At 39.8% G+C, this 18,468-nt stretch overlaps 2 protein-coding genes and 1 long non-coding RNA gene across 4 annotated transcripts; 1 reads left to right on the forward strand and 2 right to left on the reverse strand.

The window, feature by feature from the left end:
- Window positions 1-1,802: 1,802 nt before the first annotated feature.
- On the forward strand, window positions 1,803-3,637 carry LOC148741972 (uncharacterized). The gene is made up of 2 exons (XR_015997954.1): window positions 1,803-2,399; window positions 2,744-3,637. It is a non-coding gene; the product is annotated as an uncharacterized LOC148741972 (long non-coding RNA).
- Window positions 3,638-9,152: 5,515 nt separating this feature from the next.
- LOC111332095 (uncharacterized) lies at window positions 9,153-14,791 on the reverse strand. 2 transcript variants are annotated; one of them, XM_088733376.1, is made up of 7 exons: window positions 14,279-14,791; window positions 13,959-13,996; window positions 13,552-13,649; window positions 13,258-13,331; window positions 12,563-12,877; window positions 10,466-11,200; window positions 9,153-10,106 (listed from the first exon to the last, which is right to left on the reverse strand). In XM_088733376.1, the coding sequence occupies exons 2-7, from the start codon at window positions 13,968-13,970 to the stop codon at window positions 9,685-9,687; spliced, it is 1,656 nt and encodes a 551-aa protein (XP_088589502.1). In that variant the 5' UTR covers window positions 13,971-13,996; window positions 14,279-14,791; the 3' UTR covers window positions 9,153-9,684. The 2 variants fall into 2 exon arrangements, with proteins under 2 accessions (XP_088589502.1, XP_088589957.1); XM_088733831.1 differs by having other exon boundaries at window positions 14,222-14,791.
- Window positions 14,792-15,717: 926 nt separating this feature from the next.
- On the reverse strand, window positions 15,718-17,400 carry LOC148741973 (uncharacterized). Its single transcript, XM_088734428.1, has one exon. The coding sequence runs from the start codon at window positions 17,235-17,237 to the stop codon at window positions 16,119-16,121; it is 1,119 nt and encodes a 372-aa protein (XP_088590554.1). The 5' UTR covers window positions 17,238-17,400; the 3' UTR covers window positions 15,718-16,118.
- Window positions 17,401-18,468: the final 1,068 nt, after the last annotated feature.

Genomic DNA, 18,468 nt, shown 5'->3' on the forward strand with positions numbered 1-18,468 from the left:
AATAAAGCAGTTGGACAAAAGACAAGACGCCTAAAGGCGATTCCGTAGGATGCGTTGGCTACTGACTGTACTGTAGCATGGGAAATAATTGTGCTGTTACAGTAAACTACCATGATTAGTCAATTAGATCAGCCGAAGAAACCTCTGTAGAAAATTTTTGTGTTGAAGAAACCGCACTGTGTTTGTAGTCGAAAATAGCGAAGAGCGACAGTTCAGAAACCTTTGGATTTTTCTAAAACAAGCTGGAACTCGACCTACTGATTTCTTCGTGTTTCTCACCACTTGTTTCATCTCTCCAAAGAGCAACAGCTCGGTAAAAGCAATTTCACTCTCCGCTAACAACGACTTCTTACCGTTGAGGAAGTATAATGTCAGCCATAATTTGTTTATCAAAAACGAATACGAATACAGGCTCTACAAATCTAAATATATTTAATGAGACTATACCGAGTCGTTTCTTGTCGATTTGTAGTTAATTATGTGATATTTTGAGACAATTTTTGCATTGTCAATTACACAATAAACCTTATGCCAGGTGAGAGGTTAATCAGTAGATCCTATTACATATTTCATGGTTAATCACACAAAAATGTTCACTTTCCTCGTATCAACCTTACCTAAATCCATTGGTGGTAAAATGGTGGCGAAAGAGTGATGTTCTCCCACCAAAATCGTGTATTTTACGTCAAAAGTAGCTAGCGCAAGCACAAGGATCCGGTTACTGGAAACTCATTCATTGCTAAGAGATGCGGAAGATCTCAAACGTTTCAAGCATATCCGGCAAGAATGAATTATAGTTGTCGATTTGCGTCGACAATGAAAAAGGAACGTCTGGCAATCCTTACCGTGGGCCTGCCACGGGTATTCCACAGAATAACTTAGTATACGCTTCGGTGTGTGGCATCACTGAGTATTTTAACTCTTTGTTTGTACTTTGATTCGCCTTACAGGCTAGTTAACATACGTTGTAACTAGCAAAAATGCATATCTCACGTTACTTGTTGTACCGTATTTTGACGAGCCCGTAGGGCGAGTCAAAATACGAACAACGAGTAATAATTCTCAGCAATACTACACAACAAAACGTCTAACAAGAGTATTATTATCCAACACGCCACACTGTTATTTCAGTGCGAGCGAACTTCGCGGATATTTCTGAGTACAAATATCGCATGACATTCGTACTCCCCGAAGCACAGTTGGATAATGATCAGCGATATTACACACTAAAACGTCTTATCAGATTTCTATTCGAATAATGCCTCTCGTTCCGTCAGAGTACTCTCAGGTAAATTAAACTTTATTTAAGTTTAACAATAGAGCTTACGCAATTGCACCAAACAGTTTTGCAGAAACATTTTCAACTGTTTGAAGAGGTTTGGGTGATTTCATTCCACAGTTCAATACTGGCACCGTTTTTACTGGAGGACTATTTATTCCACTCGCAAAAAAGGGACTTCACCATTAGGTTAAGCCTTGTGGGAACTGTGAAGTGTCATGTTACTAAAAGGATGCCAGTGATGAGGTCAAAGAATTAATTAAGTTTATTAAGAATTGAAAGGTTTAAGTTTGCTAAATCGCAGGGTGTTACAGGTGGAAAATTCTTTGGTAAGAAAGTTTCTTTTCTTTCCAGCGGTTTATTGGGATGTGGAAATGGATTTGACCTAGGCAGTTTGGTTCTGTATGTCAGTAACCTGCCAGTTCGTTATTAATCAATAAAAAATATAACTGTAATAGCGCGCGACAATAATTGTGGTTCCTAAACCTTTAAACGAACTGCAGGCGACCTGATGAACCTGTCAAAGGCGGACAGTTTAGCACACGTATCCTGGTGACCTGTTGGATTTTTCCGGAGAGGTTGAGTGCGACCAGTTTTACCCCATTAACCAGAAAGTCGTGTTTTGTCGTAATAATTCTCGAAATGGAAAATGTTGAAATGTTAACCAATTTCTTGGTGGAAGCTAAAGATGAACATTCGTCACATTTTGTTAGCGCCAAAACTTAAAAGGAAGGTCGCCTTCCTGCCAAGACTACAAGTTGGGAATGAAATTCCGAGGAGTTTAACGGAGCGCACAGGCTGAACTTGGTGACTTTAGGTCGCCAAACGGCAAATTGGAATATGCAAGAAGAAGAACTAGTTCCATTATAGTTGACATAATATTTGTATATATCGCTTTATGACTTTAAGGTTTTTGTTCGGTGTGGAAAATTGAGTTTGGAAAACTAATGAGCCCAGGTCTCTTTTCTTTTGCTTCTCAGGGGGAAGCAAAAATAGACTCCGCGAGAGTGAAGCGGTAATCATTGCTTGGCAAAAGATAGCTAGTCAACAATCAGCCGAATCAAGAATGATAATCGCTTTGTGCAAATCTATCACTTTGTACAGTTTACGAATGACTGAGGTAGGTAGACTCTATCATCAAGTTAGCCCAGGGTAGTACAACCTTTTCCCTTGAGTTAAATTCGTTTATAGTTAAACTGAAAAGCTTCATCTGTCGAATACAAAGTATTCGTAATCGGTGATAGAGTTGCAAAAGCGGAAGAGGACTGTCTAAACAAAGAAAACATAAACGACTCTCATGTGTTTATTGTGCTATAAAAACAGTTATGTTGACCAAGCTTGTTCGGTCAGGATGGCAGACACAAGATAGACAGCCAATGATAAGACATTGATATGTGTGATTACAAATACGACTTCAACATGTGGAGAACTAGTCAACCACGCCTCTGTTTTGTTTACATACAGCAACTGCGGAGAAAATTGTTCATATTGTACTCAACGCCGGGCAGGAGTCGTGCCAGCCTGTCAACACTTTTTACCAGATGTAAAGAAAGGATTTGCAAAAGGAGATGCGTTACGCATCCTAAGAACAAATCCGACGCGCTCTACGATAAATAAAAACATACAGAGTTTCAAAATACAATCAAAGAAGGGAATAGAGGATTCACGACGACGTTCTAGAGAAATATATGTCTGAAATTATCAACTCTCCCAGAGAAGGGTCACTAAAAAACAGAAAATAGAACACAGTAGAAAATATTGCATTTTTAAACACAATATCATCAGGATTTATCAAAGCTCAAGAACTTACTAATGGGGAAATGGCACCTTCTTCAAAACCAACGCACATGATCAAATCGCAAAGGAAATTCAATGGTCAGAACTTATCTCTGAAGGCAGAAGTTGAAATCGCTTTGATGCTGGGACTATCCTTCCTATCATTCCACAGGTTGGAGTTTTTCGTCTGCTCCTCAGCTGTAGGTCTTCCAGCGATGTGAAGGAAAGCGAGATGTCATCGACGATTCTAGTTAAAGCAAAAATTTCTCAATACAATTGCGAGAAACCACTAAAATAACTACCCAGAAAAAATCCTTCTTATGCACCTGGGTGATAGACCACATTGGAAATTTCAAGGACAAGGCGCGCAATGCCTTGTGGATGACCTCTATCTTAGTTCATCTAAACCACTAATCATAACCGATAACATGGAACACATTTTTTAATCAAGGAAAATTACGGCAAACCAATCCGCACTGATTTTAAACCCCCAAATTGCATGCCTTTAGACCAGCAGCAATTCCATCTTTTGAAATTTTTTTCTAAATGTATTCTTTCCTGAATAAAAATGAGTTTGACCCACGTGGATGCGCTCTCTTTTGTTGTAACATTTTCACTAGATTTGCAAGGACAGCTGTTCAACTATGATCGAATGTTAAACTGTTTTACGAGTCCAGTTTTTCTTTTAAATTACATGCAATTAAGCGCTTATACATTATATAAGAGAAAGTTTAAATCTCTTCTTCTTCCTCTTCCATCCGTTGAGTTTGAATTGGGTGTTTTGCTGTGTGGTGATTGGCTTTGCCGTGTGTTACGCGCTTAGCAGGATCTTCAGCTTTGATAGGTAATACAAAGAATTCAATTACCTTTGACATTAGCATGGGCATGCACTGTCCACAGTGACATTAGATTGACGTTAGATTGACATTAGAAAACGCTGTTGTCATCCTTGAGTACATAAAGAATGCCAGGTTCAGAGAGACATCTCTTGACATCACTGAGTCATACCAGTTCACAGAAAATACTTTTGAAAATGATTCACCAGTAGTTATAATTATCACCCTCCGGAATATTATATCACTTCGAAAACCCAGTATTGATTTAAAACATGGTGCAAGGATTTTTGAGTCAGATGTGCTGTTACTCACAGAAACACAACTTAAACCAACTGACTTGGATGATGACATTAGAAGTAAACTTCATTCTTTTGAACTATTTAGACAAGACAGTATATACAAGTACTCAAGTTTAGCATTATGTTTTAGAAATACAGTTTGCATTTAAAATAAGGAATACTTTTCTTCCGTGAACGTACTTAAATCTGTTATCTTTAGCACTAGCACACAAAAGGGAAAAACACTACTCATTTTACTATATCAAAAGCAAAGCGCAACGTTTGCCAATGGGTTGCAAGAAATGATGGATAGATGTGGATATATACTCAAATTATAAACTCCAACATTTCTATCAGCGGGCAGTTTATTAGATCAAATTTGTATCAATCCGCAAATGTGCGCTGTTTCTGATTATTCTGCTGTCATCGTACACTATTCTGATCACCAAGCCCATAAAAACATCATTTATTTTCATATGAAATTTTAATTTGTTATGATTGAATGCAGATTACAACCTACGTGATAAAAACAAAAAACAATTGTTGCATCTGTAACCAATATGTAATGCACATCATACACAACAAAAGCAACATACTCTCGACTAGCAATATTGGGCTAATTTATGTGGGGTGGACTACGGAGTGTAAAAGCTCATATTATGGCTCCCTGTTAGGAGCCGGTCTGACTCATTGGGTCAGACTCTGTGGGGCCTCCATGCTAGTGCTATGCTAAGTCTTTGTTTGTGTTCACATTAAACTGGTTAAGTAGAATATCTGATATTCAGTGAAGTTAGGGACCCTTTGATACTTAACAATTATTCCACTCGTGCTTGTTGGATATGAGATGATAGATAACCGACGAGGGGCGTAGCGCCGAGTTGGCTATAATCATCTTATATCCAACAAGCGCGAGTGGAATAATTGTTTTATTAAAAAAAAACGCCCCCAAGATATTAGACAAATCTTCTCGACTTTATTTTCTAAGAAGAAACCGGATGTTACAATGTAAAGATATTAGATAGTGGTATATTGACTCATATACCATAATAGCTAAGCCAATAAAAAATCTTGAATTGCATTATCCAATGATCCAGTTTTTAATAAATTTTATTATGGCCAAAGCAAGAGTCACAATTTTTTTGGTATTCACCACCCCCCCCCACCCCCCCTACTTGTTCCTTTTTTATCATCAACATTTTCTTACCTGTTGTAGGCCTAGTACTATTATGTCATCAAGAAAGAGGTGTAATGATAAAGCTCCTGAAACTGGTCCTGTCCTTTAAAGTCCTTCAGCTGAAGCAGCAGGAAGTGGTTTGCTTCCTACTTTTCGCGAACGTATTACTGCTGCAACTGGTTCTGTTTCTAGTACTCCTACCGCAATGATTCCTGGGTAGAGGTTTCCCTCCTACTAATTCCAGTGGGGCTGTTGATGCCAACAGTTCTAATATGTCTTATAACCTTCGTTGAATCCATTGGCTAACTATGCTGGGCAGTCTTAGGTGGAGATCAGGCTTTTGACAGAATTTGGCAGCTTTAAAGTTTTGTCTTTGATGCGGATGCAAGTGACGAGACTAAAATTATTCGTGACCGAAACTTGTCCTTTGATTAAAAGTTTAAAGAGTAAGTTGAGTATTAAGTATTCATCCATTTTTACGACGTGCTTCAGGTTACATTGTTTCAAATTCAATGTTTTATTGGTTACCTACATAACTCACGGGAAATCCAACGGCGATTTGGGGAAATGCAAAGACCCGTTAATGCATTTGAGCAAATAGTTACAAATGCACGCTTCTTCGTCGGTGTTCCAGAGTCGATTCTGGAGATTCAAACGAAAACAGCTTCTGTGTCCATTTGAAATAACTCAGTCATGGTCAACGAGGTACCTCGTGTCTCCTCCTTTCTTCGATGCATAGCAAAACCCTTGTTTTGTTGTTTTTTTTTTTAATCGGAAGTTATATTCACGTGCTCGCTGAAAGTTAAGATATAGCCATCTTAGACTGCTTCTTCTAAAACAAACGAGTGGTCAACGCCCGGAGTCACGTAGTAATAATTGGGTGTCTTTAATTACTGTGGCCGCAGAAAGAGGAATTCGGTTGTTGTATTCATAACTGAATGGCCATTACGCCACCTTCACAGACATACGCCAAGTTTTAGTGTGTCCTCCGTCGACGAGCCCGAACTGATCTATACTGGTTTGCAAGTTTTGAGCCCAGGTGGACTTTGGTTTTCAATATTCGTCACAGACCTCCTCAAATTGCACTGGAAACCATCGATGTCAATCTTACCACACTGCTGGCCGGCTAATGACGCTGCGCGCCAGGTCTAAAAATAGATATGTCATCTTTGGACCCTCCGCTGGTTTAGGACAAACACTCGGAGTCTTTACAAGGAGTTGTATGCGAAACGTGTCAGAAGCAAGACTATTTTCGATAAAAAAATGCTCTAACTTTCTAAAATGGTTGCAACTAGGCATTGCTTTTGGGGTACATGTAAAAATGACTCAAGATAAAGATTGCCAGATTCGCTTAAAGAAATGCTTAAAAACGGTCGGAAAGCCTTCATACCGTTCCCAAAGCCGAAGCATGACTTGGAACTTTGTCAACGCTGGGTAAATGCGTGTTCTGGAAAGAATTTCTCAGTTGATAGTGTTAACTGCAATACTTATATTTGTGCTGTACACTGAAATCCTTGACAAAAGCCTTTTCAAACCGCTTGTTTGGAAACGTTACATAGACGACATCTCGCTATGGAGTACAAACAAAGCAACAATAGAACGTTTCATTGAAAAAGCAAACAATCATCATCCAACAATAAAATTTACGGCTGAAATTTCCGATGAGAAAACAACATTCCTGGACACCTACATCTACAAAGGCGAACGATTCGAAAAGGACGCAATCCTTGATTTGCGTACTCATTTTAAACAAACTCAGACATTTCAGTATACACACTATAGTTCCTGTCACCCACAATGAGTTAAGAAAGGCTTAATAAAAGGAGAGGCCCTTAGACTTCTCAGAACAAACTCCTCTCAAACAATATTCGAGGAGAAAATTTCAAATTTCAAAGCGCATTTGCGAAAGAGAGGCTACCCAGAGGCCCTCATTAACACAACCTTCTCAGAGGTTAATTTCAAAAACAGGAAACTAGCTCTTCAACAGAAACCGAAGACGAACTAACGAATCTTGCCTTTTATTACACAATACCAACCATCAGTGCCAAACCTAAAGCAAATTCTCATGAGACACTGGCATTTGATAGAAAGACAACTAGTACTGAGCGAACTATAAAAAAATCCGCCACTCGTATCTTACAAAAGAGGGCGATCACTCAAAGACATACTCGTGAGAGCCAAACTTTGAATAGGCTATTCTAAACACGCGCTGGGGAGTCGTGTAGGCGGCCCGTCAACCCCCTTTTTACATTGAACTGTTAGATCCTTAAGTTCACGCGATCGACTTTACTTTCCTTTAGTATCTTCGCCTGAAGCCATTTTCCCATTTCACTTGAATCAAGTACATAATGTTTTCCCGACTTGAGGCACTCACGAACACGTGGGATGAGGTCTGCTCGTTTTCCGCTTAATTTCAAGCCTCTACACTTTAACCAACGCTTCGATTTGTGTTTGTATTGTTCTCTGGGTCTTGCTCGAACTTTGAGCCAGGAACACCGTCGTTTTTATTTAAAATACGAGCTTTAGAGACGTTTGAACTACAGATGGGCGCATCATCGCCCATATTCCTTTACTCGAGAAGCTTGATTGTTTGTCCTAATCGCTCTGGGGGGTCAAATTTTTGTGACGTCACAAACGCGCAGCGCCATTAATGCAGAAGATACTCGATCAGTACAAAGAAAAGTAATCTCGCGGTGGATTCCTCCATGATTTCCGCTTTCAGAATTTAAAGTTGACCTTCGTGCCGAACAGCTTCAGTATTCCGTTTGAAGCATGCTGAGGGCCACAAAATACCACAAATGAGTCGATTAATTAATATTTCATTTAATTTTATCGAGATATTCAGACCGAGACGTAATTTAAGTGCTCTATTTTCAGAGCTTTAATCATAATCCTGTTAGATTTTGTTCGTCTCAAGTCAACAGTTATTAACCACGAACACAGAGTGTGGTCTACCTATGCTCAAATCAACATTTTTAATGAAAATATCGAGTATCCCTTCCAAAAACAAAAAGAAAAAATAGAAGTTAACCACATTTAGGTAAACAGGCACACCTTTTAAGTGCGGCATCCGTCGACCAAGAGTTGGTGGATCACTTTATTGCTGTTGACATTGATAGCTGTTGACGGCGACACACCCGTTAGAAGAATAGATTGCTGAATTTAGACTTCTTTGGTCGTACATAAAAATTTGGTCTCGAAATAGGGTCAACTTATAGAACGGAAAACATTTTATCCCGTTTTCGTTCTTCAGAGATACGGGATACGCTTGCTGAGGACGTCATGTAGTGACTGACCAAGAAACGTTGCAGTTGAAGCGAGAAATATCATGGACTAAAGCGTTATCTCAAGATGCATGGGTTATAAAGGAGTCAAGTCGTCCTTTTAAATCAGCTTAAATCCCGTTCTCATATACCACATTCATAATCAAACTGTGACTTTTACTTTTGATTGAATGCCACTCTCTATGACCTTAGCGATAGTCCCTTCTTTAACATCGAATATCAACACAACAAAATCAGATGCGACAAAATCCAAAAACTAAAGAGAACTTATAAGGACGGGAAGAGACCCTCCTGCCCACAATACCATGAAGTTAAGCGGCCAATTTCTCTTTCCCCCTCCAAACCACTGTTCCCCTTTCGTCAACGTTTCCTATCAGGTACCAATCATTCTGTTGCTCGCGACACTTGGCAAAATCTTCCATATAATTTGAGACGAAGCGTGGGTTGATTTGTGGAAGATGCTGTTATAGTAATGTCTTTCTTTGCATGACACAACTAAACACAGAAGCAATAAGAAGGAAGGACTACATTACTTTGTAGTTTATTTTTATGATATGAAAAATTCTTATTTCTAGTAACCAGTCAACAAGAAAGAATCGCGGCAATTCGCTTAGTAATAGACCCAGACCCAGACTAACGTCAGGCCAGTTATAATATCTTTATTGCGTGCACATAGCTTATTGCCCGAGTTAAAGGTCAATAACAAGAGAGTAGAAAAGAAAATTTATTTCGGTGCTCTTCAGTCTCATTGTTTTTAGAAGGACAAAAAGATGCCTAGGCTAATTGACTTGTAGAATTATCACACTGAGTTGGTGCTTTTCTCGCACTGTCAACGAAAAAATGCGGCTACATCTTGCGTGGAGACGTCTCCTATTTCCTTTAGGAGGCATGCATTTCTGCATAGTTTGAGTCTGGCTGGCCACCGAGTTCTAACTAATGCGGGATACTTGCGGTCTCAAATATTGTCTCTAGACAGCCTACCTTAATCCTAAATGCTGCAAGCAAAAATTCAAAATCTGCGTAGCAAGTGACTTAGTGCAGACATAATTAGGCTAAATTATTTGTTTTGTACAAATGCCGCCTGGGATGTTGAAGAATATCGGATATTTGTGATATGTTTAGCTAAAAACAGAGAACACTTCAGGCTCCTCGATGAATTCCACGAATAGGCGTCGCACTCGAGTTCATCCTCACACTGCCGCCGACAATCTTGCGGCTTATCATGCCTAGGGGCCTTAAATGCGTACCCTCGAAAGTTTGCCTTTTCTAGCGGGAGGACCTTCTTGTTGGTTGCCAGCTGTGATAAGAAAACTATAATTTGACTTCCTTGTCGGGTTACCACTCTACTAACAACATCACCTTTGAAGAAACTGCAAATGGTTGACGTAAAATTACGGAATTCAACCGCCACACAATCTACGTCATCTAAACAAATCTCTTCGCAAGTGACTCTGTCTACGTCACGGATGTATTTGTAACCTGAAAAGCCAAGAAAAATGGTGGACAATGAGAACGTACTAAAGCGACGAAAAAAACAACGCATAGTTCTCAGTCTTGGATACGATAAGAACACATGAACTATAGTAGTACAGCACATTGTTGCAGATAAATAAACAGAGCCACAGAAATTGTACTAAATGTGAATATCAATAGAAAAAGGCTTTGAAATGTAGCGAGAAATTGTACTCTTAATTCGTTCGACATAATTACCGAATCTGTGATTTGTGTTGTGTAGGAAAAAGTACAACCTGAACTGAATTTAACGATGCAATAGAATAAAAGTATAGATTAAAAAGGAGTGGCATTGTGAACACAAAACAACAAAAAGGATTTGAAACCTTTCTGTGTAAATCCAATGTCAGTTCCTCCAACGTTATAGCTGTTTTTACACGAGGAGACCTTTCCCTGCATTTTCAAAACTTGACAGTATTTATATGCAGCACTCGCCAATCTCTTCTTCAGTCTACCGTAGTTAACTTTGGGAGAAAGATGTCTGGTAAAATGATCAGTAAACAGATCTTCTATTCCCGTAAGAGTGTACTTAGTTGGAACAGGGTTCGATTGAACAGACGCTGCCCAAGTCATCGCGTCTCCATTGCTGGGTGGGGAGGATCCAACAGTGATGGTTGTGGTTTGTACATTTTTCATAAACTTTGAGGCGGCGTTTCTTTGATCGCTGTCCATGGAAAATCCTCCTCCGATGCTAAATAAACCTGAGTAGCTCGCCTGGACCTCCACGCTGATGGATTCTTTCCTTAGGGTCGTTAGAGCCGCCTGACTTATTTTGTGGCTTTGGATGAACTTTGCACCAAATGTAACGTCTGAGAAGAAGTGAGTTCCGTAGTATTTGACGAACTGTAGTACATCACCATCTGTAGCCCGCGGATCAGCTAGTTTTGTTGCCCACTCAATAAAACCGGGATGAAACGGTGGAGGTCTCGTGAGATCAATATGGCTGCGGTAGTACTGGCACTGTGCACTGGAAATTACGCGCACATACTCTCCAGAAGACATTTCAGCCACATCTCTCTTATAGCTTGCACTGGCAGAGAATTGAAATCCCCAGCCTCCACCTAAATGATTGAAATAAAAAACATCATGGGGCTCTACTTAAACGATAGAGTGTTTCTGTCGAGGAGTTATCGGCTGATAGTTGCCCCGCGGAAATTTGATGTTCTTAAAACAAATATTTCGCTTCGAGGGCAAATATGCTAGTTTTAAGAACATCAAATTTCCAAGGGGCAACTATCAGACCGATAGTTCCGAGGCATAAACACTCTATTGTTTTTATTGTTCACCACTAAATTTTCTTCCGCGCCTACAGCTTGTCACAAATGTAAATAATTCGCAACCGTACATTGGCTAAATAATACGTTATACCTGTCAGAATTGAAAAGTCACTGTTTTTCCGATCTGCCTAACTTCGCGGCCGTCAAACTGTTCAAAACTTTTCACGGATGAGTACTATCAATCCAGGTATTTTCCGCGGACGGGCACTATCCATCCGGGTATTTTCCGCGGGCGGGCACTATGGGCTGAGGGTGTCTCTCCACGGATGAACACTATCGCGTCACGTGATCGATTTAAACCAATAAGAACCGGAGAAAATTTAGTGGTGAACTATAAATGTACTTAGTGTTAAACAACCATGGTTAACTCTTCTAACTCTTTTAACTCTTGGGTTTAGCGTCAGTACATTATTCCAGTTAAGTTATGTCAGATATCATTAGTTGGGACACCCCTATAGAACACTGAGACATTGAAAGGGAAGGCAAGGCTGTAAATGTCCAAATAAATGTATCTGGGAGTAGAGCCTACAAAACATTGATCTGAAAGCGCCAGTTAGGAGGAAAGAAATAAGTCGATGACACGATTCGTAACACAACTGAGGCTTTAATTCGACTGGTTGAACGAATACAGAACGAGCAGGCTTACAGACTCAAGTCGTTGCTCAAGTAGAACCGCGTGGGGCCCGAGACCACGCATGCCTATAACTAATGTACCGCTGTCCGGTACTGGCGGTACTTTTGTTTATTTTCCCTGACACAACAAAAACGTTTTCAGTTCTACTATTGTCATCACTACGTCCCGCAATGAGACTATTTAGAGATGTAACAGTGAAAACACGAAAGAAACAAAACACCTGAGGTGCTACTTCGTTAGAGAAAAACAAATTCGAGTTACAGAACCCCTAAAAATAGGTGCTGGGATATTGCTATCCCGATATTCACGTTTATCTCCATACTTATTTGTACCTGGTGTTTTCTCTAAGAAATGTTTTTTACTTCTCACTGTATCTTTCAAACACCCTAGCTTGTCTAGCTTCAGTGCGCTTGCTGAGATAGGTTGGTAGTTAATTACAATGAGAAACGATTCGTTTTAAAACAAGGAATTAAGATTGCAGTCTCACAATTTGAATTTAAGTTCTCGTTTACCTTCCAACTTTGCTGCAGCTCCGAGGTGTTTTGACATTTCTTGCTTATTTCGGACAAGTTTGGACTCAAATGACACTAAGCACGATTGACAGGGGTACACTGTCAGACCCACTGGGACACTGTAACGACAATCCGCACTTTGTCTTCGTTCGGAATAATCAGCCTTGAATATAGGATGCGTAAACCCTGGGTCACATTCAGCATTGGGATCACCGTGCAGGATGTCGTATCCAAGAAGTGCAAAATCCAGATCAGGAAAGGTCTTTTTCCATTGCGTTCCATTACAGTCTTGTAAATCATTGTCCAATCTGACACCTGAGAATGTCATGTAGAGGATTGTGAATCTCTGAGCCTGTTAATCTTGATAAATACAGTGGGACCGTTTTCAAAGAGAAATATAGACTTGCTCACAAGTCGCGCTTTTGAGCGCGTAGCGCGACAGTGAGCGCGAAGCGCGAGCGAGCCGAGCCGAGCCGAGGGAGCGTTCTGATCCTACCACACCAGAACAGAAAACCAAGCGAACGACTTTGAGAAAGTCTAAGAGAAATATATATGGTCATTGAGTTTACGTGAGGGAAAATGGGAACGAGGAAAGACAGAGGGAGACAGGAGAGAGGAAGGGAGGTAAGAAGGAAAACAGCTTCAGCCATTATGGTAAGTACACGTTATCTTCAATACTTTAAACAGTTCCTTACCAAAATCAAATACCCCAGGGTTACTTTTTTCGCCTTGGCCCAGCGATAAATATGAAAGACCTGGCTGTCCTGATCTACAAAAGGAGAAATAATGAGTTAATTGTCTTTCCTGATGACGTCCGACGTGACGAAACTCTTATCATGTGATTCCTGTTAAATTCGAAACTCAAACTCTATGTTATTCCACCGACAGCATAAACACACTACGGTAATCACTCCCTCAGCCATTTTCACTTTTAAAAATTTAAAGAAGACGTGTAAGGATCCTTTAAAGAGAATGGAATTCTACCTCACCTCAGGGGTGATCCTGACGTATTTGGAAGAACCAAGAGCATGAATATTGCGCCGGCGACAGGAACCAAATATTTCTGGTCATCTCTAGCATGGCTTCCCTGCGTAGTAAAGTTTTTCTCCAATAAAATATTTTTAGCAACAATATTGAGAAATTAGTTAGAAATTGTACCATGCTAAGGATTTGTATATCTCTTCGCTTGAAAGGCTATCATTTTGAAAGGTGTTGGGTAAGGGTTAAGTAGCTTGGAGACTTAACACGAAAATAAGAAGCTCTGACGAGCGCACAGTAGAAAAATGACTGTAATGAGGCAATTTTGAAAATAAAGGTTGTTAAGCATGAGGAAAAGTGTTCTCAGCGGGATACAAAGAGAATTGAAGGGGTAATGTGAATAACGCCTCTTACTTACCTTTTGCTTCATATTTTGCTTGCCTAGAGTTATTTTTTCTGAGGACGGAAAGAAAAGTTCAGTTTCTTGAATGATGCATGATATGATTTTTAATGAAGTTTTGTCCAATGTATAATCCGCTTTTGTCTCCTTATCATCTAAAGTAATGCGTAAACTCCTTTTAGTTCTTAAATTGTACCCAGTTTCCTAATTCGGGCTACTAGGGTTTGTAATGTTCTTTAAAGTTGGCACCCGTTTTTCAACATAGCCTTATCAAGTCATACCTTGTGTCTGTAGTTTTCCTTACCGTGTGAAATAGAGACAAATTCTGAATAAATTACCTGCTGTTTTATCTATTAATCGGAGAGTCGACCAAACGTGTTATGGTATCTTCCAGCCGTGTTCATGACTGATGGCTTGTCAGGGAGGTCTCTAAGAGGTGCTTTTACTTGCCAAGATTCTGTGTTTTTGCTGTAATGACGAAGGAAGTGCAACTGATGCCGCCAACACCTGAAAACTTCGATTAAGACCCATCTTTGTTTACCATGGGAGTTAACAAAACAGTAAACCTTTTTGACATGAGACTAGAGACCTGTTGGAACTGTATCAAATGACCACCTTTCATCTCCCTTCATGGAAAGATCATCTTAATTACGGGGAAATTCGTGAAAAGAGAGGAAGACGTCGAAACAGTGTACGAGAAAGAATTTTCCAAGGAAGACGTCAAAGTACTTCCCGTACTTTTTAGCTTATCGGATAAGGAAAAAATGTAGTAACTGTTACGAAAGAGGATTTAGGAACCATATGTCAATTGAGTCAGTTGGGACAATGCTACAAATTCCTTTTGTTTCTTTTTCCTGTGTTACAAATCCATACCAGACGAAATGAGAAGTCGATGTTTTTTAGTGTAATCAACTAAACATAATCTATGAATTCAGGCGGTGGTAACACTCTTGCCGAATTAATGGACCTCCCAAGCACTGCTTCTGGGAAAACAGAACTATAGAGAGGGTCAAAAAGGAGTACTCTTCACTGAAGTACTAGTTTTAAAACATCTGACACATTTGTCCGACAATTAATCTTAGCAGAGAGCAACTCTATGATTTAGTTCTATTCCTGCTACTCACTATAATTGTGCGTGAGATATTCAGGACATGAGAAGTTGATTTTCATGGTTTAGTTTCACCCTCAAAAGGATGAAACCAGAGAAATTTGGCACATCTACAAAGTGAGTCACCTTTTACCCCTTTAACCTTTTTTGTGATTGCTAAGAAATTCTCAGAAAGAGAGGAAATTAACAAAGTAATTCGTGCCGATACTGAAATAATCACCCGCCTTTCTCATAGACGTGATAGAGCACATCCCATGTCTTCGTCAAAAGGGTTCGGGGAAAAAGGTGTATTTTTCCTGTTTATATGATAAAGGCGGACTGCTAATGTCCGTGTTTATTTACACAAAATGCAGAACATTAACTCGTATGTTTTAGCTTAAGATGTCATTAATTTCCTCTTAACAAATATTGATGAAAAATTATAAATTACACATGAACAAGTCACCACTGCACGCTTACTTTAAAATTTCTCGACAGCTGGTGACCACCTTGAATACCAAACCAATCGAACAGCTCATGTGCATTGAATGATACACGTACTTTCTAACCTTGATGAGCAACTGGGCCCAAAAATTTTGGTCAAGGAGGCTATATCTATAGCTCGTAACATATGCATGTGTTAAGCGTTGAATGTACGATTTTTCTTCCATAATAAGCAATAAAAAACGGTTTAACAACAACAATTTTATTCTTTGATCTTTTTACATCAAATAAAAGACTTATTTACTTTGTCATATATCTGTTTCATTCATGGAATTTGAATTAAGATCAGAGATACATGTTGCCAAATGCAGTATAGTAGACCGAATCGAGACATAAAAGTTAAGCATCTAACTGCCCAAAAATTTATTTTTCAACCCACTAACGAATTTGAAAAGCTTATATCTGTGAAGATTGCTCTTTGTAAAAGTGAGTTCATGCATAATCTTAAGCCTTGATGTTTTTACATTCTTGATGAACTTGACCCCCGTCTGAAAGATAAGATGTTTAGCTCTCGGCTGAAATTTAGTAAGCTTCCTCTAAGCTCTCGGTGACCTTTCTTAATCTATGTTCGCTGTGACAAGTGTCTGTCACGGTAGACGGATATAATTTTGCCTATTGTTGCACTGGGATGTTTGCGGAAATAAATTGAAACTCACGGTCCTACCGCGAATTCTTCTGGACAACAGACTCGTTAAGGAGCCTACGTCTGCCTTTTTACATTTTGCATTTCCCGGATTGTTTTCCCTCCAAAAGGCCGTGCTGCGATATTTCAATGTTCCTTCAACGCTGTAAGTACAGCAGGCAGCAGTCCACATGTCACTAGGCACGTTGACCCGGTAATCGTCTTTATCGTAGTCTTTGTAGTCGCTGAACCCCATTTTGCCAAAATATCTCGAATTCGAGACTCCACTTACTGTTGATGGAATAGCACCAACTACGACAAATAACCGAACATTCGTTGCTCCTTTCACCAGAGCACAGTTTTGATTTCCCCACATAATAAGTTTTTTTTCACAGACTCGCCAAGGACCCGAATTAAAATCTCCAAACTGAGGCACAACATTCGTGTAGGTAAAAGTTGCTCTTTTCTTGGCTTGATCTCCACGGCCGTATAGTGAGGCAATCAAGTGTCCGCGGTGTACTGATGTTTTGACTGCCGATCCTCTAGGACAGGTTCGAGTCCTAAAACGCGTACGTTTTCTGAGTCTCCTTACAAATAACCATTTCTTTTCAACCCAATATTTCCCTTTTGGTTTTTTTTTGTAGCAAAGTTCTCGCTTTGAAGAAAGTTTGTAATCACCTTTTTTTTGTTCAAAACGGTCATCGAGTAACCTGCTTTGTGAAAAGTAATTGGGTGGTCGACCACCATCCTTTCCTGTTAACTGGGCTCCATGGATCACGGTGGCCGCATAGAGAGGAATTCGGTTATTGCAATCATACAGAATTCCTACTGCACCCACACCTTCACACAAATACGCCAGGTTTCGCCGCCCTCCCTCGCTATGCCCGAAATGATCCACACCTGTTGGCAAGTAGTCTGCTAAGTTTGGATTCGGGTTTCCTTGTGCATCACAAGCCTCCATGAAGTTGCATTGGCAGGCAGCTATTCCGTTAGTACCAGTCGCACTACACTGGTAGCTCTTCACTCTATTCAAGAAACATCCCGTCATTAAGAGGAGGAGTAACCTCGTGGTCGATATGTTCATGCCTTTGCTGACCACACGAACTGTTCTAGCACTTTACGACGGTACTTGCTTCCAGGCTGAGAAAAATATTTCTATAGTAGGATCCTCGTTCGAGACCCTGTGAACATATGCGAGACACGTTCAAGCAAATCTAAATGCAATATGATCCTTCCGGTTGACTCAGAATTTAGATTGACTTCCTTTCCTGACTCAATTGAGTGAGTTGGGGCTATGATATTGTTCCTTTTATTTTCTTTGTTAAAAATCCATACCATACAAAATGGGAAGTCGACCTTTTAAGTGTAATCAATTTAACATGATCTATGAATTTATTACGTGGAAGTAAAGAACCTCCCAAGTATCGCTTCTGGGAAAACACAACTATAACTCTTACTTGGAAGAATGATAAAGAGGATCAACAAAGAGTACTCATTACTGAGGTACCGATTTAACATCTGACACGTTTGTGCGACAACTTAATCTTAGCGGAAAAAAAAACATACAATTTAGCTCTATTCCTGCTACTCACTATAATAAGGCAAGAGATATTCAGGACATGAGAAGTTGATTTTTATGTTTTAGTTCCATCGAGTACAAAGGGTAAAAAATTTACCGTCGACCCCAAAATGACAGGTGAAACATCCTAAAATGTTATCTTGGTGTACTCCGGCAAGGGGATTGAATTGAATGATTCAGCAACAAATGAACGCTTGTGCCAGCTTTAGATTAAAGGAGATATTCACACACCGCGCGAGGTGCTTGGGCGGAAGAGCTTAAAAAGTTAAACTTTTAAAATGTGCTTTGATGTTTCTGTTTCTTATCTAAAAAGACAAAAACCATCCTGGGTGTAAAAATCGCTGAAACTCCCCACGTTGGCTGCTGTGTTGTCACGCCGAATGGGTGGTGCTTGAAATGTTGATTCACGACACAGTTTCGCATGCGGAAGGGCTACAACAGCGTCTGTATTTTTGCAACAGCATTCAACCCCAATGGATTTGTATATTGATTTCTGAAACATTCAATTTCGCAGTCGTCAAAACTATCAGGACCAGGTGACAGTTCTAAAATTAAGCATGAAACCAGTGGAAATTACCACATGTATAATCACGTCACCGGTCACCTTTCACCCCTTAAACCTTTTTGCGGAAAAAAAACCTTTTGTGATTGCTGAGAAAGTTTTAGAAAGAGAGGAAATTAACAAAGTAATTAGTCATAGACATGATGGAGCAATATCATCAGAAGGGTTCTGGAA

This window comes from Stylophora pistillata, chromosome 1 (genome assembly GCF_964205215.1).
Source record: "Stylophora pistillata chromosome 1, jaStyPist1.2, whole genome shotgun sequence".
Taxonomy (NCBI): Eukaryota; Metazoa; Cnidaria; class Anthozoa; order Scleractinia; family Pocilloporidae; genus Stylophora; species Stylophora pistillata.

Bases quoted from the DNA above. Each gene is read 5' to 3' on its own strand.
- LOC111332095 (XM_088733376.1), bottom strand. The intron at 13,332-13,551 runs GTGAGGTAGAAT...CTCCTTTTGTAG, and splicing joins ACGTCAGGATCACCCCTGAG to ATCAGGACAGCCAGGTCTTT. The intron at 11,201-12,562 runs GTAAACGAGAAC...TCAATCATTTAG, and splicing joins AGCTGCAGCAAAGTTGGAAG to GTGGAGGCTGGGGATTTCAA.
- LOC148741973 (XM_088734428.1), bottom strand. From the start codon at position 17,237: ATGAACATATCGACCACGAGGTTACTCCTCCTCTTAATGACGGGATGT.